The sequence below is a fragment of the Dipodomys ordii genome, unplaced genomic scaffold (genome assembly GCF_000151885.1).
Source record: "Dipodomys ordii isolate 6190 unplaced genomic scaffold, Dord_2.0 Scaffold73, whole genome shotgun sequence".
Classification (NCBI taxonomy): Eukaryota; Metazoa; Chordata; class Mammalia; order Rodentia; family Heteromyidae; genus Dipodomys; species Dipodomys ordii.
In genome coordinates this window covers 7498502-7520442 of record NW_012267289.1, presented here as the reverse complement: position 1 = coordinate 7520442, position 21941 = coordinate 7498502, and the positions used below count along the sequence as shown (strand labels likewise).

General features: G+C 35.9%; 1 protein-coding gene across 1 annotated transcript in view; it reads right to left on the bottom strand.

The window, feature by feature from the left end:
* The window catches only part of Epha6 (EPH receptor A6), a 737672-nt gene extending 731375 nt beyond the window's left edge, over nucleotides 1-6297 (bottom strand). Inside the window, exon 1 of the mRNA XM_013024079.1 lies at nucleotides 5867-6297. Within this exon, the coding sequence (XP_012879533.1) occupies nucleotides 5867-6260 (394 nt within the window). The 5' untranslated portion in view covers nucleotides 6261-6297. The remainder of the gene's footprint in view (nucleotides 1-5866) is intronic.
* Between the last annotated feature and the right edge of the window lie 15644 nt (nucleotides 6298-21941).

The window sequence follows — 21941 nt, the reverse complement described above, 5'->3', positions numbered from 1 at the left end:
GAAATCCTCAAATATTTTTCTTTGTTAGTTAAAATAAGACTGTATCAGATGTCATGTTGCCTTATGAAAATACATACCTACTTAGTTGTGTCCTTGTGCACAGAAAAAGAATGTCTATGGCAAGTTATGACTTCAGACAAGCATCAGAAAACTACATTTTCTGATCTGATAGGAAAGTCATTGCATACAGTGTCATGAAATAGAAAAGCTGAACAATTAGGATTATGTTTTAAATCACAGTCCGTTCCACCTGACTAAATGGGAAATGGGCTGTATATTTTTGTTCTACTCCATTTGTCTTGAAGGTCATTTTAATAAGGAGTAAGGAATATCTGAGTTCCTTGAGAAGAAACTTAAGAGAATGTTGAATTCATACAATTTTTTTTCCTGCAGGAACAATAGAGGCCCATAAATTCTGCTTCCAAAACCTGACTCAGGTCCATAAGCTTTCCCTTCTCATTGCTCCTGTTTTAGGTCTGGCCACCACAAAACCTTTTTTTGAATTTGCAGGATGCCTAAATCTTCCCTTGGCATCTTCCAGGCATCTCTGCTCACTAGCCACAGTCCTATTAAAATGTAAAATAGCCTGCTTTATTCATTTGCTTTATATCTTACCTACGATAATGTGAAAACTCAACTGCTTACCTTGGCTGTTTTTCTACTCCATTGAATCCTGGTACTATCATTCAAACTTCAGTTTTTGCAGCTCTTTTCCTTGCTTAGTAAATTCTAATCACACTGGACTCAATACTTCAAATATGTCAGGCTCATTCACTTCCAGGCAGTTTCCTCTACCTTTAATGCACTCTTCTTTCTATGCCCAATTAGCTCTTTTTCTTCCTTGAGAACTAGTCTTGAATGTCATCCCCAACCCCATAAAGGCCTTTTCTACACTCCCATTTCCCATAGCAAGACTCTCCTCTTGTTCTCTGTCTTCTGGCTTTTATTGTCTGGAATTTCTAGGCTTTACTGTTTTATTCACTTATCCAACTTCCTGGACACAGAACATACCTATATGAATTATCTTTTCTCTTCATCATCTACATTGTATAATCTAGAAAATACTCGAAATGAGATAAGAATAAAAATGATATATTTTTATTTTTATTTGTGTGTGTGCACATGCACACACACGTACACACATGTGTGTCCTGGAACCATCTTAACTCAGGGCCTGGTTGCTCTCTTAGAGCTCTTTTACTCAAGGCTAGCACACTGGATCCACAGTTCCACTTTTGGGTGGTTAATTGGAGACAAAAGTTTCAAGGACTTTTCTGTTTGGGTTAGTTAATTCTTCAGACCTCATCCTCCTGAATAGCTATGACTACAGGCATGAGCCACTGATACCCAACTTATATTTCATTTTTTAAAGAAATGAAGTCTACAGGGACCAAAATAATATAATGAACAAAATATTATGTGTGCATAAATATGAGTTTATTTGATTACATGTTTGATAACATCTATTTGGGTAAATTCAACCTATTTGGGTTATGTAACATACACCTACTGATCACTACCCTGTTTATAATCCTAAGAAGTGTTGAACCAACAATATAATGAAGAGAAATATATGAGTGTTGGGCTTGGCTTGACATACTCAAAACCTGCAGTTAGAAGGAGGAAAGGAAGATAGAAAAGGAGGGTGAATACTAAGATTGCATGGTAGAGAAAGGATTAGTTTGCAGAACTAAAAAAGGTGGTGTCTTCCATACTTCAAGAGTTTATATTAACAAGGATTGAAGAAGAATCTAAAGTTCTTTACTCTAATGTTTTATAATTATTTTGTTTAACACAGTAAAAATAGAAAGCTATAACTTAACTATTAATTTCTCTTATATCATTAATAATATGCCTTTCTTCCTTATTTTTTTAAATAAGCCTTTTTCTCTCTTAGATATTTTTAAATGATTTGAACATATGTGCTTATGTTGGTTATGTTGGTCATTGGTTATGATATTTTTTGAAAGATGTTTAAAGGAGTGGTCCTTAATAAATATTATTTATGTACCCAAAGCGCTTTTTATGTTACTTTCATTTCAAACCTAGAACAAACCATACTTAGATGGTATTTGACTAATCTATATAAAAACATATCTTTCTACTTTGGATGTTAATCACAATAATGATAAAATTATTTATTCTAAAATAAAAATGACATTCAGCATGTACTTATGTTTAACCAGAGGCATTTGATAACTGTCCCTTACATCTTTACAATAATCAGTTTATCCCTAACCTGAAAATCAATTTCATCTATTATGAAGTATCTTCCATAAATATTCTCTGTAAATCATCTTTTTATCCTAATTTAGCATCATTTTAAATATTTTCCTTATTTAAATTTCACTGAAGCAGTTTCATATTTTTCTTAATTTCTACATTAAAATATAACAATATTTAATATGACAGTTTGTGAAAAATATGTACTGAACTTCAACTAATTTTAGGGCATGAGTTTAGCTGGGCAGATATTTTTCTGCCTAGCACTTTATATGTGTCACCTTGGTTGATGTTTTAGTCAGTTTATTAAAATCAATTCATAGAAAGCAACTGGCCACGCTAATATTTTACTTGTCATTACATTTTATGAAAAAATCAATTCTCACAAGTATGTCAATAAAATTAGGTCACTGGATCCATGTACTGAAATTATAACTTGACTTTATGAAGTATTTGTTTATGCAATTGACTATTTCTATAAACAGGAGGTACTTCTGAAAGATGCATCAACTCACATAGGTTATAAAGTGCTCTTTAATAAAATAGTAATTTTTACATAAAATAGATGCCTAATGGCTACTAATCACTGTATCAGAAAACATGTTTAATTTACACGTGAAGCAAGACCAGTATATAAATGATAGGTTGTATATACTCAGAAGATTAAAACTGATGTTTAAATAAAAATTGCAAGTATCTCATTAATATTATGACTTGAAATGGAGGTTAAATTAGAATGAAAGAGATATGATTACAATTTGTGCTTTCACTTAATCAGGTAAAAATGATACAAAAAGCATGACTTATTATAGATTGATTTTTGGTTATTGAAAGAAAAAGTGAAATTGGTTAACTTTGCTCAATGCACAACTTTACAGTTACTCAAGACAACAAGAGAGATCCATCCTCTAGTGAAATTACCCTCAGTATCACGTCAGAAGGATGACTTTGTTCACTGTTTTCTATTGTCATTATTTGATCCAGGCTCAGAAGGAAGGGCTGGGATGAAAGGATGAGGGTACATGTGGGCTATTCTTTTTGACCATGAAGGATTTCATACAATTTTGTACAGATAAAGTAGAGTAACAAACTTTTACTTTGGGAATATTGTTAAGAAGAAAATTTAAATAGAAATGAAATTTGACCTCTACAAAATAACAACTTTTAAAATTTTTAATACTAATTTCTAGAAAATGAAAAATGTCTTCCCCAAAAAAATGTTACTCATACATCCAACATTTATTTTACAGTGTAAGACACTAAATTTGTATTTTACTTTAACCTTTCCATGTTGTATACATATAATATGTAATATTCTACATGAGTGATGTATAAGACAATATTTTGACTAGTTATCTATGAACCAAACTTAAGAAATATCTCTAAAACATTTACAAGAATAATATTTAGAAAGTTGATGTTAACTTTTTGTTGTGATTTTAGTATTTCAAAGTAATCTAAAAATACTATCAGGCAAAATTTCGAATCTGCCAGTTTAATCTATAAAAGGAATTGTATAATCACTTGGGATTAGCAAAAATATTTGATGACACTTTGTCTGTTTGGGTTGAAGAATTCAGTTAAATTTTACCTTACTTAACCTTTTAGTAGTTTACCTAAGCATATTCTTATAAGAGTTCCAGTAGCAATATTTTAGTGATCCTATTTAACTGATGGGAAAATTAGGCAGGAAACATTTATGAATATAAATTTAAGCCAATTGATATAAACAAACAGATTATATATATATATATATATATATATATATATATTTGGTATTCTGGATAAAGCATCACTAAATAGTAGCAAAAGTTATTGAAGTAGATAAGCAAAGAAAATATACTACAAGTGTAACAAGAGGTTATTCCTGAATTTAATATCAACATCTTCAAGGTCCTACTTTCAAATGATACATTTTAATAGGACTGCATTTTAGTCATGTGGGTATATACATATATGATTTATTCAAATTAGTTAGAAAGCCCAAGATTTACAGTGGTTGCTAAAAAATTACCTAGTCATTAAATAAAACACTATTTAGGAAAATTATCTTATTACATATAATAGTTCAAAATTTTGAGTAAACAAATCATCTGTTTAGCATTCGTAGGTAAGTATAAAACACAGGTGTTGATTTTTCCATAATCAAAGGTTGTTTCCTAGACTTATGATAAAAAATGCCAACGAACTAAGTCACCACCTTCACACTCTATTTTCTCTGAAGTAAACTATCCCTTGGTGCTTAATACCAATAGTCTCTGCAAACAAATGAGAATGTGTGAGACTGTAGACATGGCCACAGAAGTCCATGGTGCTACTCCCCTCGCTTATGTGAAATATCTTCAAAGTCACAAGAGCAATATACCGTTCCCAAATTCACAAAGCACTTCTGATTTCCTATTGCCAGGCAAAAGGTCACAGGTACGAAAGCACAGCAAACATGCCTACTGTATAGCTGAGAATTCAGTGAAAATTGATTCTGAATGGCTATTCATGTCTAAATTAAATAAAACGGGCGTGCATATTTCTAATCAAGTGTAAGGCTGCGTCGTTTGACTTGTCATCTCTCTTAGCCTCCTCCCCTTCCTGCAAAAAGTACACCCCCTCCTATGGCTTCCGTTTGTATTATTTGTAAACAGTATGTAACCCCCTCCCCAAACACATGCCAAACGATCACGTGTTAAATGGTCACACCTGCTTTATATTGGAAGTAGTAGGAGATAATCAGAAAATAAGTAACGGCCGTGTCACCCACGGCCAGTGACGGCATCTAGTCCATTAAGATATGGAAAAGAAAACTTTCATAGTTGCTTGATACTTAGTGTAAGGAGATGCAGAACAGGCAGGTGGTGGTCTGACAGAAGTACAACAGAAATCCAAAGAGATAGGTTGCCTAAAGATTTAGAAGGGACATTAGCAAATGCTCTAAGAGCTTCAAATCACTTTTCTCAAACTATTGACCTTCACTTTGACATTTTATCCACATACAATTTTCTCCAGGAAACGTGACAAGGACTTAACGAAGAAGATATTCCCAAGTAGAAAATCCACACATCACGCTTATCTACTCCCCACTGTCAAGAATTAGCAAGCTCATCACAGATCTATGACTACGTGAGCTCAGAATAATTTTGCTCAAGTGTGTACTTCATGGTGTGGATAGGCTGGCTGACAGGGTTAAGAAAGGAGGGCCGGGCCAGGGCGACCTAGAGTTACTGGAGGCCGAAGGCTGGTACTCCCAGAGTAGAAGCAGAAGCAATAATCTGCCTTTCAAGTAGGCTTGTGGGAGAATCCACATGTGACCCTGTTATGAGAGACCACCAAGAGCCAGAATTCTCCATTAGGTCTGTGCCACGAAGCTTGACCTGGGGCAAGGGGGGTGGGGGACGATGGCAATCCTGCAGCCACCGAAGACTGACCCACGTGCTGCTGATGCCCTTTGAAAAGAAATCTGGAAGCTGATGTGTGGGGCCCTGGAGCCCTGGGGTCCTGGATGGAGCAGAGCGCGCTGGTTTCAGGGAATATCCTCGATCCCCTCAGGTGGCGAGCCCAGAGAAACTGAGTCAGGGCGAAGTTAGCAGCCTGGAATCTTCTAAACACCCTCCTGCCCCTCGACCCTTACCCCACCCTGCCCCTTCCTTACCTTGGTTGGTGGAGACGTGACTGCAGTCGCCCGGCCAAGCTGTCAGCAGCGGCAGAAAGAATCCAAATTGCAAAAGAAATTCTAGGACTTCGCAGCCCCCCATGGCTCTCCCAGGCTCTCTTCTCCCCTTTAAAAAGAAGTGGCAGCGACGGAGCCAAGTGTTCCGCGGGCAGTGGAGGTCCTGCTCCCCGTCTTCCTCCTCCTCCTCCTCTTCTTCTTCCTCTTCTTCCTCCACCCGGCCCGCAGGGGGTGTCCCGGGGCGCCCCCCGCGCGAGGCCCCGGGAGCAGGGCACAAGGGTCCAGGCTGCCCAGGTGCCTGCTCAGCTGCTGGGGAAGAGGTCGGTGCCTGCGGCGCCAGGGAGCTCCTGGCGGCTGGAGGCGAAGGGAATTGCATCCACCGCCGTGTCCCGCTCGCGCGAGGACTATTCACTTGGGCCCGGGAGAGCGCGCGCGCAGGAGCGAGCGAGCGAGCAAGCAAGAGGAGCTGGGGCTGTGGTTTGGGGGAGGGGCGCAGGGGACGTGGTGGGGGGAGGGAGAGGGAGGGACCAGCAGGTGCCACGGGCACTCGGGGCGGTCCGAGCGCCTCCCTGGACACAAGTGGGCACTTGGAAAGCCCAAAGGAGAGGAGGCACAGCTGAGGTGCAGAGGCGCCTGGGACGCGAGAACTTTCCTCTGGCCGCTGGTGCGGGCACAGTTGGGCAGATGGGGTGGCTCGGCCAGATCACGAGTGGCCGGGGCGATCGGCGGGCTGCACCCTCAGCCCCTCGCCTGGGTGGCAATCGCGGGAGCTGGCATTACGGATAGGGCCGCGTCTGTGCCTCGTGGGGGCCATGGGATCCACTTCGGCATCTGGGAGGCTGAAGTCTCCTCCGAGCACTGAGCTCCGGGTTGCAATCCTCAGCGCTGACCTGATGAAGCCCAGTTTTCTGCGGACGCTGCCGCCGCCGCCGCCGCCGCCGCCGCCGCCGCTGGGGGCCTGAGGGGGGGGGTTGCTGGTGCGGTGGGCCAGCGCTCCAGGTCCCGACACGGCTCGGTGGCAGAGGCTTAGGGCCGCCCAGGCGCCCAGGCGCTCTGGAGTGCCACGGTCACCCCAACTTGCCCGCTAAGGGAGTGCGATTCCGTTTTCCTGGGGGCGGGGAGGAAGGGGCGCCCCGGCGGCTTCGAATCCGAGGAAAGCCAGAAGGAGGGAGGAAACGGCCAGGGGGGAGTCACGCAGACTGAGAAGCGGCGGGTGCCTGGCTCTCAGGCTCGCCCAGGTCTTCACCTCGCCTCGCGGCTGTGTGCCTTCGCCTTGGAGGTCACTAGCGTCTTGGGATTCCCGGCGGGGGAGGGGGGCGGGGATGGTCTCGAAGTCTCCAACACCCCTGCGGAGCGGCGGCATCGGACTGTGCGCTCCAAGCAGCTCCAGAGAAGAAAGACACGCGCCGCGCGTGGCCAAGTCCACCACCGCTGCGCCCTAGGCGCGGCGGGCGGACGGTCCGCACTCGCAGGCAAGGCGCCCACTCCCCACCCCGTGCTCCCAGCAGCGGGGCTGGCTACTGGAGGGGACCCCGCCCCTGCGCCTGGGCCACCAGACTTGACGTTGGGGAGGAAGTCTGCAAGGCGTCTGCAATCCCCATCCCCTACTCCGGACTTTCTCTCCTGGCTCCCAGGGTGGGCACCTAGGCCAAGGGCTAGATTACAGCAGGAGCTTGGCTAGGAGCTTGGCGGAGCCTGGCTGACTATCCGGCCTGGCTGCGGCGGCGGCTCCGATGCTCTCTGTCGGCGCTAGAGGGGGATCGTGGACAACAGAAATTCCTCCTTGGCTCACAGGTGCGAGCAGCTAAAGGAGAACTGCTAGGAAGCTTTCAGGCTCAATGTGCTTAATAAGGGCACGCGGTGGCACCCCTATTATCAGTGCGGGGACTTTTGTCATGTATTCGTGTTGTCATGTGTGCGTTCTCTTTCTGGATGGGACCTAGGCTGTTCCCAGTCGAGTGCAGTAGGAAAGCTCATCTCAGACCTCCACAGAATGTTTTGAAGAATGGGGAGAATAGTGAATCCATAAACTGGGGGTGGGGGAAGTGAAGGGGGGGCAGCTGTATTAGGAAGGGTAGGCGATATTTTCCAAGTGTCACTGTACAGTACAAGAATCGCAGAGTAGCAGGAGTCGTGGACGCGATAGATTGAACAAAGGGCCAACATTTGAGAAGAATTCTGGAAACAAATCACTTTCTTATTTAATAGTTCCAGTGCTTAGATGTTTGTGTTTCCCCGACAGCCTTGCAGTCAATCCAATGGAAAAAAGAGGGCAACGTCTAAATCTCTGCTCCCATGGAAAGAAACGTGATAAGCAAGCGATTTCACGATTAGCAGCTGTCCTGATTGGTGACTGTACTCTCAAGCTCGTTACGAATTCATACACAGTTTCCCTTCCAAGGTATCCAGGCCGATTTAAGTGTAAAGAAATCACTTCTAACAAGATAATCACGTGTGGAGTTTACACACATTAGTACTTAAAAGGGTAAAATCTGATTTCGCTAGTCATTTGATCACTGCTATTTGTCACTGACTGACCACAGGAGTTTTTGCAAAGTCAGTTTGGTTTGCAAACTCACTCGTAAAATAAAAATCTACTTTAGGACCACTTTGCTATACATACTTATGGCTAAGTAATGTGTTCACTAATGTACAATGGGTCATTATATCAATGACGTGAGTCAAAGTCAGCTGTTTTGTATATTGTAAAATAATATATTTACATGACCGTTAAATTTTTCTTTTTTAAAATGATGACATGGTGAATCATTTGTATAGGATTCATTAAAGGTCACTAAAAATCATATTTACATTTCTGTAAATCTTACACATATACAGTATATACATATATGCCGATAAACTGAAGGAATGAATAATACTGTTATGTTAGAATATAAACAATGTTAAATTTGTGAATTAACTTTACTTGTGGGATGATTATAAATGAAAAGTGACCTTAGCATAAAGTATTTTACGAGAAACTTCCCTCATTTTGGCATTTTCTTTGAGTATTACTTTTAAAAGAACTTACCGCACATGTAATACAACCAAGAAACTTGAAACCACACCACAAGAAAGTGGTTCTCAAGGAAGGATGGAAGGAAGGAAGGAAGGATGGAAGGAAATAGGAAGAAAATAAGGAAGAAGGGGAGGAAGAAGGAAAGGAGGATAGAAGGAAGAAAATAAGAGAAAGAGAAAAAGGAAATTTAGGGGACATTTCTGGAATTTTGCTTAGTTAAAAATCAAAGTACAGTGTCTGAAAATTTGATTGTCTCTTCAAAGTAACAATAACATCTGATTAAAACAAATTTTTCTCCTTCCCTTACTGTACCTAAAATTTAGCTAGTAGTCACAATTTGTTTAAGCCACAGTTAAGCTTGTATGCATTACCTGGTCAGAAGACTGTTAGTCTTATCTAATGCTCTTTCTAAGAGAAAAAATAATTGTACCTTTTTCTCAGCATTTAAATATGCATTAGTATATTTAGATATTTTCTATTTCATGTTTAGAACATAAGAACACCTTAAGTAAGAATCCATCTGAAAAACTAATTAAAATATAATTATTTTAATCTTTGGCCATAGCAAGATTCCATGACTACGAATTTTATAACATGTTAATGAAATTTATTAGTATAGCAATTTAATATTGGTTACATATTATGTAGATGCACATATAAAATATGATTATATATTTTATAACATTTTGTTGAACTTAGTGTGCTCAATCTTGTGCAAGTGTAATAAAAATAATTGAATACAAATAATTTAGTATAAAAACCTACTGTTTAACTTAGTCAAAATTACCTGATGTTAACTAGAAACACTTGCACTTAACAATAATGTACTTACTTTTGAATTCCTAGCAGTTTTGATATATTTGGAGGCATGTGACAGATTCAAATTATAAGCCACTCAATGAACCACATACAGTATTTATGTAGATTTATCTGCACTTGTCGGTTTGAATGATACCCATATTCAGAAAATCTTTCGGGTCTCATTTTTCAGAGCTATGTAACTCAGCCTCTTTTGTCTTTCCTTAAACCAGTGTCTTCATGACATATGTGTGATCTGGATGCAGGTAAGATGTGATTTGTTAAAAATTATACATGTATATCAATAAATCAATAAAATGTAGTCGAAGTTTTCACTCAGTAGAAATAATAGCATTCACAATGCTGTTTGTTTTGTAAAATGATGAAAAGGAAAGAGACTTAACCAGCAATTAATTCCTTTGTGGAAAAAACAAGAAGGATTATTATGCTTAATACCCAGCATGTTTGAAGGCTTCAGAAAATCTCAAGCATATTATTGGGCTAGAAAAATAAATTAATCCATTTACAAAAGTAATTTGCATTCTCTAAGGTCAAGAGAGAAGAAACATAAATAAAATGATTGTTGATCTTGGAAGATGTCAAGCTATCAGAACTTAAAAGATTATGTTTGTACACCAAACATAATTGAATAAGTCCTTATTCTTAATATAAAACTTATAGGCATGCTGTGTAAAATAGCATTGTTTTCATCACATTGACTTTACAAATAAGTTAATAATTAACTTGTACATGTTTTATTATCATGCAAACAATTTAAATAAAATGAATCTGCTAAACTTAAAAAAAGGTTGTGCCTTTCAGAAAATGTATAATGAATGGAATGTACATGTATTCAGATATTAGGAAGAAGTTAAAATTTTTTTTTGAAAAAAACCTCCAAAATTTAATTTGTTGACCCATCAAATTTATAAAATGTTCAGAGAAAATGCAACTTGAAGTTCCATAGACATTACTGTGGTTGATTCCACTGTGGTAACTGCATTCTGCTTTTTAAATTTTATGATGGAGAGAGAAAAAAGATACACACACCATGTGTGTATAATACATGTGCTCACCTGTAATCCAATGCAAATACAATACTACAAATTCTCTACTTTTAATTTCTAATTTCTGCAATCTATTACAAGAATGAGTTTCACCTACGTGTATGTCAAGTACTAAGAATGCACAAGAGTCATGGGAGCTGAATTCTACTTTTGAATAGGTTAATATCGCCAAGCACAAAAATATGGATTATTTCAATATTAATTCTTTTTGGAGCTCTACATTGTGTAGCTAGTTATACAGAAAGGAATGTGCCCATATGTTTTAATGCATGGATTTCTACAGTTAATGCTTTTATTTGATTTAAACAGTTTTGATATAGATCAGTTCATCCTCTGAAGGATAGTTCACAAACATTTACTAGCATTAAGTATGATACTAAAGGTTATGTCCAATGGTTAAACAATTCAGCTCTGTTCAAATGTCTTGCATTTTTAATGAAGTTGACTTAATATTTGAGGACATCAGATATTCACAAAAAGCAATTTACTTCAATTATGAAGACCATCGAAAAAATCACATTTAAATTTATTTCCACTTTATAAGTAACATGTCATTTAGCTTATCTTTCATGACTCAGAATGAACAGTAGAGTCAAAAATTATAAATATCATTAAACAGAATTTTAAGATATCAAACAGGTAATAAGTGATAAAATTACAAAAATGCCTTTCAAAAATCTTTTTTTGCATTTTAACAAATACCACAGGAATATTGATGGTTGCTTATAATCAAAATAGAAGTTCAAATAGAAGTTCAAAATAGAAGTCTAATCAAATACATTTTATGTTTGTTCTGTATTGTATTTACAATGTAAATTTTATGTTGCTTTTGGAAAAAGGAAAACTAGATTTTTACAAGAATGCTTGGGGTATGCTGAGTGCCCAGATGATAAAATTTAATAATAGTATTATCCATAACTGAATAACAATTCTATGCTAAAATTTTAGCTCTTTGATACCAATAAAACAAAATTTGTCTTTTGCTACCATGAGGGTGAGGCAGACTTCAAGTGAAAGGAAAAGAGATTTTCAGATGTATCTTATAAACTGGACAGTGTAGGCGAAATTCTTTGATGAAGATGGTCATATAACATTTCAGCTTTGTAATCAGACTGTTTACATTTTTAGAAATTCTGTACTTTAGTATATTATAGTAAAAAGAAAACTCATGAGAGGTATTTTATTATATTTCAAGTGTGTTATAACAAACCAATAAAAACTTAATATGCTCCTGTTTTAACTTTTATGTGAGCCATTCTATGTCACTGCAATCACTCTGCATTTTTACTATTGCTGTTAAATAGTGTCATGGAATATAAACATTTCTAAATACCATCTTATAATGATTGAACAAGTAAAATTTTATAGAAATAACTAGTAGCAATAATTTGTGAACTAGCTTGTATTGCTTTATAGCTTGGCCTAGCATTGATACACATGTCCTGGTCTCCTAAGGAACTTAGACCCTTCAGAAAGCAGGAAAACTTTTATACCTGTACTAAAAACTTGGCTAAATAATGAGTTATTTAAATACTACTACTACTACTACCACCACTACTACTAATATCTAAGTTTTTGGTGGTCAAATACCCTGTTTACTAATTGTTTTCATAAAAGATAATTCAATAGTTGCTTATTTGAATGAAAGCTTATCAAATTACAACCAATCTGTTTGTCAAACATCACCAACTATTCTCATTACTAGTATTTGTGTCAGCAAAAATTTCTAAATTAGTACATATTAACAATGTATATTGTACATAAATGTGTGTTTAAATCTTATAAAACATGGTCTTTCTCTACTCAGTAAACTAAGGCTCACTACAAATGCTGTGTAGTGTCCCTCTATATGTCAATGTTAAATTCCATTTATGGTCCATAGTATTCAAAATATTCTGAAGTTCATCATATTTAAAATTAATTGCAGGTATCTTTGCCATCTTTGTAGTTGAAAATAAAGTTTTCTACAGTAATGGAATGAAATTGGAAAAAAACAGCACTAAATAGACTTAGATTGTTATCAATTTATAATCAGACTAAAACACAGTAATTTGCTTTTGACCTAACTTAGATTATTTTTTGAAATACATAAGAAAGGGAAATTCATTCTTTCTTAGTTTTGAATGTTTTTATCCATGGAGGAAGATTCTTTGCTATAAACAATATATTAAGACTCTGTATTACTTATCTCAAATGAATTTTCTAAATTAACACTACTGTCCAGCACAGTGGCCACCAGGTGCATACCAATTTTGAGTTTTTTAATGTATTTTGTGTTATTGAATAACAAATAGGCTTGGGTTCCTGGATGTTCAGCGTCATGAGGAACTCAGTAACAGTAGAAGAGACTCCAAAATTGTTACCATGCCCAGAGATTTTTCGAGAAAGGCAGCAAGACTTTTGTATTTCTCTTCAGATGCTTTTATTTATCTATGTTTCATATTGCATTTTGTTTCAGTGTTTGTTTTTTTCTTTTTTTCTCCTTTTGATTCACATACAATAACATGGCAGTGAGCCTTGGTCAGGATCACAGAGTTTTAAAACTTGAAAATATGACAGTACAAGGTTACCTGGAAGGGGATCAGAGAGTTATGGAGGGTTAAAATGATTCAAACACATTATATAGATGTATGAAAATATCATGATGAAATCTGTTTTATGTAAGAAATAAAATAAAAAGGACCAACTTATATTTTTAAAACATAGTCATAATGAAGTTTGGAATACAATAAGTAGTTTTAAATACCATATTTGTTTTCATAAAAATGTTAGAAACTTTGGACCTTATAAGTGTGTCACCAAGTTAAATACTAACATTTAAAAAGTCAGATATGAGTTCAGTAAACCAAAGACAACACCAAATGTGAAATATTCAAATCTTCAATAAATATTTGCTCCAGTCTTTTAGGCAAGAAAAAATAGAAAGAATATATTGAACATTGAAATTCTTAACACAAAGACTTTTCAGTGAGTTACTGAATGCGACTAAAGGACATCCAAAAGAAACATTATTGGATAAGACAATTATGAATGTATTACTCTGTTGTCATAATGAAAAGAACATATTTCTGCCCAAACCTAAAGGACATTTAAATAGATTGATACTTTCTGCTTAACATTAGAAAATAGTTTCCCTTTCAGTTACCACTTAAATTTTAGAAATACTGTAACAATATCAGAAAAATCTGTGAACAGTTGAAAAGGAAAATAACATTTTATTGTACCACCATATATGCTTATTTTGTTTAAGATAATCCATTACAAATTATTAACTCACCCCCTCCCAAATTTATATACTGAAGTGCATAAAATTATATCATATATTTAAGGCTAAAATTTATTTCAATAATTCCACTCATTGTTTTAGCTTATGCCATGTAAGGTTTATTGACTTATAGATATTGATATGATAAAAATTAAGTAAAAATATAAGAAAATGAGTAGTTACTGTAGGCAATGTTCTGTGTAAGTTATGACTTAAATACTATATTTTGTTTTCATGACTCTTAAAAGCTATTTAATATATAGTAGTATTATATTTGATGTACAGACATATAATAGCCTCAGTACCCCCAATGAAGAATGCCAAAGTACTGAAATGAGTCATGCTGATACCATTAGTATTTTGTAAAATAAATATTATTATATTTCACAGAGAAAAAAGACAGTAGTTGGTCTAAAGATTGTTACTATGCAACTAAGACAAGAATAAGAGGAGCATTCCCTAAAATTTAAATAATATATTCTGAGCAAAAAATACAAAATAAAAATGAAAAATAAAATACACAAATCTCTACTCTTTTTAGTCTTATTTAAAAATAACCCCATCTGTGCACATTTTCTTTGTTGAGATACACAAGTAATTTAACAATTAAATACTACCTGTAACCAAAATATCAAACTATTTATGATACAGGAAATTAAAACAACCACATCCAGGCTCATTTAGACAACACTGTTTCATCAATGGCTGATAATAGAGCAGTTACAATAGCAGTGGGTATATACATTTGAAAATATGAAACTTGAACAATAAACTAACCCAAATCACACAAGTAGCAAGAGGCTCCAACATTTCCACCGACTCTCTGCTCAACTTTATTTTGGCTGTCAAAAAATACTTTCTGAAAGTTGAATCTCTTATTATTTATTCATTAGTTTCTAAATTGCCAGTAATGTAGTGGCATAAAGCAATCAATTCATTATACTCATGGACTCTCTGGGGCAGGAAATCAGACCAGGCAGAATAGCAAACAGAACTCGTCTTCCTTCCAATAGCACAGGTATCAGCTCCAATGCCTCAAAAGACTATAGATGATGCGAGGCATCTTAATTCATCTGTCTGGCTGTTGATGCTGGCTAAGACCTCTGCTGGGACCAGGAGTCAGAACTTCCAAACCTGGCTGGGTTTTCTCAGAGAACACAATCCCACACATATTAATGGGAAGAATGTGAGTATCATGCAGTAAGAAGAGCATGCATGGTGAAAGACTTTGTTGTGCCCATTGGAAAAAACAAACAATTATGCCGGAGTAAATCAAGTACTGTGTAAAAATAAAATGTGGATGCGTGGAATAGAAACAGACCAAATCTCAGTTTGGGGCTAGAGATGAGTGAGATATTTGAGACAGACTGTTTCATGATGTATGTCATGTTGAGCGATTAGGGTTTCCAAAGAGCAGAGGAACATAGCAATGCAAGGTAGGGCGCAGACACCCTTTTGTATTCAATAGGACATGAATCATTAAACTTCATTTGGGTAGAGATGCATTCGCAATTCAAGAAACTAACTGAAAAGTGTCAAAAAGACTTCGGAGATTAAAAGCTCATAAAAATGTACCATAAATGTTCATCAAAAATTCATCCTTAAAATGAGTTGTTAAGCCAGAAAGAGAGACACTTATAATCCAAATAGAATTCTTCCTATCATCTGAAATTCCTCTACCATGAGACAGAGTACATTACAGTCAGAAGCACAAAACATATTTTATGAAGAAAGTAGAGTTCAAGTACATGCCAGAACCAAAAAGCAGGCATCTTCTTTGGGTTTTAGCAAAGAAGTAGAGTTGGAATGGGGAAAATATTCTTTTAGGAAACCAGAGCTTCAAATTACTTAGCACTTTGATCAGTATTCTTTATTTCAAACTGAATCTGATCATTAGGCTAAATATCTATCTGAAACAGAATGCTAGTGATTATGACTAAGTTCTTGTGCATGTGATACAGAAGATATTCTTCCTCACTGAGAGAAAATAATGAAAGGGACAGGAAGAAATATAGGTAGATTCCTTGTTTAGATGATGTTACTGTAGTAATGGACATACCACAGTAATTACACAAAGCTGGCTTTCTTCTTGTCTATCTATCTGGGTTTCAGAAATCTATCCATATTTCTGTACTACTCATTTTTGTCCAGCCCTTATATACTTGTTTCAATATACATCTTTATGCTTAAAAAAATTAACTTACGTTATTGTAAAGGTGATATACAGACAGGTTACAGTTAAATAAGTTAGGTAATGAGTACAGTTCTTTCCAACATTATTACCCCTCCCTCATTTTTCTCCCACTTTACCACCTCCCCACATACCCCTCCCCAAGTTGTAAAGTTCATTTCCAACATATTGTCTTGTGAGTATCACTGTTTCAGTGGTTCACCCTTTGTCCTTTGTCTCACCATTTTGTGATTGCCCTTCCCTTCCACAATTCAGATAAATATCAGTATCATCAAATTATCAGCATCCTCAGTTTTAGCCATATTCTAGACAAAGGAACATCCAAAGGTACACTGGTGTTAAGTATTGAACACCAGATTTGCTGATTATATTGTTTCAAGTTGTTTTCTTAAAAAAAGTTACATCCCTCCTATCATCCTTATAAGTTTTGTTGATATTTGTTCATCACCTCATTTTTCCAAATTACATATTGCCTTGTAAAACAATAGTAACTAATTTTAGGTAGTAACTAGTTCTCATATATTCAAGATATCATTTTATACGAGAGTTGACTTATTTATTAGGAATAGCCCTTGCTAATATGTTGGGATTGTAGTTGAGTTTAATTGATGTATAGACTGCTGTTAAGAATTAAATGGATAATAAAATTTTTATCATGTTGATGAACTAGGGCAGTGTTCCTTAAATGGCAATTTGACAAAAACAAATGCATTAGAGGTCTATTCAACACCTTCTAAACTTTATAACTTTCTGAGGATTCACTCAACTGGTTTGAAAAATAAAATTTACTAAGAGCTGAACTGAATCATTTGACATTTGTGATAATGCTTTCAGTGTCATAGTAAACAACAAAGCTTGTATTTAATATAATAACAAAAAATAATAAAATTAAATGTCAGTGAAATAGTTCCATAAACAAATTGTAATTGCAGAACTAATTTTTAATTTCAGGGTGGATAGATTTGTTAATTTTTAGAAGGAGAAGAAAATATTACCATGAACAAGTAAGTACATTTGTGATACAATATGCAAATTGAAAACACTCCTGAGCTTTTTAGCATAAATGGGCCAAGTAGGATATGGTTATTGATGGCCATATATGCAAAAAAAGGCTTGTCTATTTGTTGAATATCTCTATGTTGAGAATGTATTTTTTTTTTTTTTTGCCGGTCATGGGGCCTGAACTCTCGGCCTGGGCGCTGTCCCTCAGCTCTTCAGCTCAAAGCTAGCACTCTACCACTGGAGCCACAGCGCCACTTCCGGCTTTTTCTGTTTATGTGGTGCTGAGGAATCGAACCCAGGGCCTCATGCTTGCAAGGCATGCACTCTACCACTGAGCTACCTTCCCAGCCCGAGAATGTATTTTTATTGTATCCTTCTTCATTGAAAATTTGATAGCATCTAGAAATTGTCTTGAGAATCTTGTTTAAATCGATAATAATGTATCAATAATGAAAACAAGAATCTAGTAAAAATGTAATAATAAAAGAAATTAACGATTTATTTCTGTTTCATTCTGTTGTGTAAAAAAATCAATACTAAGATCATTTAAGGAGTGAAGAATATATAATAATTCAACTTAAAAATTTTGAAGAACTCATGTTTAAGAGTTAGAGGAACTTATACCTGAAGGGAATGTGCCTAGTTCATAACTTTATTTCCAAAGTTGAATCAATTCAAACTTACTTATGGACTTGATATGTCCCTGTAACCCATATCCATGAATTTAAATCCAACTAAGGTTAATGTTGGATGTCTTTTTCCAAATAATATCCAATGAGTGCTTAAAATCAACTGCATCCTCCTGGAATTGTCCTTACATCTGCTTTTCCTTACATCTCAAAACAAAACATTCCCCATTGCCTTGGTAAATACTTTCCTTGGTTCTGTTTTGAACTATTAGAATATGGTAGGAGTGATAATTTAAGATGTCAAAGGTAAGTCATAAATAGTCTAAATTCTTTCCTGGGCCCTTTGCAATGCTGAGGATTCCACACCTTAGACTATGACCACTGAGCTCTACAGAGGCCAAGCCCTATAGAAAGGTCACTGAATGTGTGTTAGTTGACAGCTGCATCTGAGCTCAGAATTAACAACATTGACTTCCAGCCAATGAGTCCAAGCCATGTAGTAGTCAAGCCAAATAATATTCTGGAAAATTCTTGTCCCAACCACTTAGGAGATCATTAAAACAAATGTCTGAGTGAAGCCTCGTAAACCTAAGAAAAGTATAAGAAAATGCAAGCAATAGTTTCAATAAACTGAATGATAATAAATGGTTTCATGTCACGAGTTTTTAGTAGTTTCTTTTATTCTTTATGTGGAAATAGAAAACAGAAACAATTCTTAATGAGCATTGCTTGGTATCCAAGGTATGAGATGCTTTCCTTTCAAACAACAATTGAAATAGTCATTTCAGTCAGTGAATATAATGGCATATATATGGAGACCTAACATGTCAGTTGTAAGAGGATCGGTTGACTTGCTACATAGTGCAAGCACACCAATATCTATGTCTTTGATTGCATGCATGTTTATGAGACACAAAAAGTGTCTTATTATAAGCTATTTTTCCTCATAAATGAAAAATCCGTACTGAGATAGATGTTAGGCTTGCTAGATGAGGCCTGAGCTGTTATGTTAGCACTTAGGTCTCCTACCAATCTGTTTTAGGAAAAAAAGGCAAGAGCAATTTTTCTTGGTTTGCAAATGTCTGCCCATGTTTACAGCTTAAAATATCCAAAAACCCTGAAAAAAGAAAGAAAATACCATGTTGCATTTTAATTATTTTATTTCATCTGGGGCTATGTTTACCTGGGAGGATGGGTGGGTGAAACCTCTAAGAGAGGTAACATTCCTACAATTGCTTTCATTAAAATTTCAGGAAAACTATATTCTAGTGCTTTCCTAATTTCCTACCTTCTTTTTTCATCCTTTTCCTTGTCTTCCCTTCCTTCTCTGATGCTACCATCATTTTCTAGGCCACGTGACATAAATGGTGGGAAGTCAGTTGATCTCTTTCTTTTCAGTTTACAAGTAAATAGAACCATGATCTTGGAGAGATCGCTCACTATTCCAAGGCCCCACTGATTTCTTCTGAAATCGTAGGGGCTTAAAATAAAATATCTTTCTGACCTTTGCTTATGGAAATAGTATGATTTAAAAATACTTGTAAAACAAGGCAAATTACAAGGTAAACATCAGAGCCCAATTTGGAGAAGATGTAAAAAGTATGTCAGGTACTTCCTCTGAGTTACTTACTGCTATGAACTAGAGTCAGAATGAAAAGGCAGATTACTTTAGGCCATCTAGTTCTCATAATGCAATAAAAGAAAGCATAAAATTTCTCTATGGAAATAAACCAAATTCTCTTCATTGACTTCTAGGAGAAATAAACATGCTTCCTGTGTATAAGGGATACTGGGATTATAATTGAAATTGTATTCAATTTGAGCATTAAAGTGAGCTTCTCTATATTTTCAGGGTACTGTAGACAAATTGCAGCTCAGCACTAGAACAGTTCATATATTGGTATGCTTTTGGAATGTCTATGTCCCTTTGTCTAACAAACTAAATTTCTTAGGGGCAATTTTTTTTGATGTTTACAATTTATGACACCTTCTCCCTGCACAGTGCAAGAGGTATTATAGAGGCCCTTGATATGTTTTATAAAGACATACAGAATTGATTTTCAAATGGACTTTTCTTACTGCCTGAATGGTGACAAAGTTATGCAATTAAATTATAATTTTTAAAAAATATACCTATGATAGTGATCATATAGTTAGGGAAGTGGCATTGGGTCAGCATAATTTAATACATGTATAATGATGCTAGCAAAATAAACAGGAAAAAAGTAAATGAGTATTCTTGTGAGCTTGTGAGAAGCACCTCTTTTTAGTAGATCTAATGTTTAATTGACACTAGTTAAAAAACCATATTATATGTTGTTAACTCTAACTGTGATTAAAAATTAGACATTGCAGGAGTGAAGGTAATATCTTATGTGGAAATTTAGAAGTGTGATGCATATCAACTCTCAAGAGGGTGTGTAACTTATTCTTTATCAGGTTAAATAAGAAAAGTTTTGGAAGAGAATTTTTCCCAGGAAAACCTTAAAAACTTTCCCCAGTATTTAAATAACTACTGTATAAAGATAAACTTGGGTCAGAAGCAGAAAATTAAATGTCAGTGTCATCAATTGGCTATACTTCTTAACTGTGATTTCTGTAGAAAAGGTAATTATCATATAGGCTAAAAATCAGAAGCGACAAAACCCTTCCCTCCACCCCTCTTCTACTGATAACCACTGAAAGATGTGAGACACAGGTGAAGTACTTCCTGATTAAGTTGAAGAATCTTGGCCAGTTTTAAAGAATTTGACTAGCAGATTGATGACGCTCTCTTAATATTTCAGATGGTGCTTAACCAAACCTTTCAGGTACCTTGCAAGGGGAAGTATTATGTATCAATACAATCTACTTCTAGATTGCCTATAGATAAAGCATTGGCATAGTTATGACATTTAGGTCTCTATAATTTATTTTCAGCTAATGGGTTCTTGGAATATAGATAGAAAGCTAGAAGCTGCCAAGCAGGTTCTAGACATCTGCTGGCTCTCTGCTCATTAGTGGAGAAAACAACTCTTTTATAGATAATGGATATAGAATATGTAGCCAGGCAGATTGTCATCAAGATTCTTATTGCTTTAGAAAAATATGCTTTTGTTATTTAAGCCAAATATCCCAGAATTTGACTTTAAACAACTGAAACTTGCAATTATCTTTCTATTTGTTCTTAATTATTCAAAAGCTGTATATGAATAATATATCAAATCTTACTCAACAAAACTTGCACATTACACAGCACTGGTTATCAGAGACAGCTTAAAATGTAAAAAGAGGTTTAAAGAATCAGATTTTTAGTTTATACTCATCATTGGTCTTTTTGTAGGAAAAGAGCTTAAAGTTGATATTTTTAAGGTAACTTCATATGATCATAAAGCAGTATTTTGTTTTTTCATTGTTAGTTTTAGAGTTTTCATAGCAGTTATTTATTAATACTACTGAGTGGGAAAAGGATACGCTCATAAGAACAAGACTCAAAAGTATCATTTATTTCTAGGGAAAATATATGAGGTATTCATGTCATTTGGAAAAGAATTATTTGGATGCCATGAAGATGGACAAAATGATAACTTATTTGAACTTTATTTTTATAGTGGTCATGGGGTTTGAAACGGGACTTCAGGTTTTCTGAGATGGTACTCTATTATTTGAGCCACATTTCCTGTCAGAGGAGGGATTCCTGTAGAGATGGATCTGGCAAACTTTCTGCCTGTGTTTGCTTCATGCCATGGTCCTTTGGATTTCAATTTCCTGAATAGCTATGATTACAAGCATGAACCAAAGCACAACAGGGAAAATGATGACTTGTAAATGAGGAGATTCATGAATAGTGAGATATGTAGGCAATGAAATGATGGTGAGATTTATGGATGAATGGTGAGATGGTAAAATGAACAACAATAAAAAAGAAAAAGAACACATTGTCCTATGTGAGGGATCAGGGTTTCAAATGAGCATTAATCACTCAGAAAAGTGAATATTATCAAGATTACCAATTCTTTAGTATTTGTATAGTTAGCATTTACCACTGTCTGGGTACACAAGTGAAAGCTGAACAACATGGTCCTATAAATTATGATGTTTTTTTTT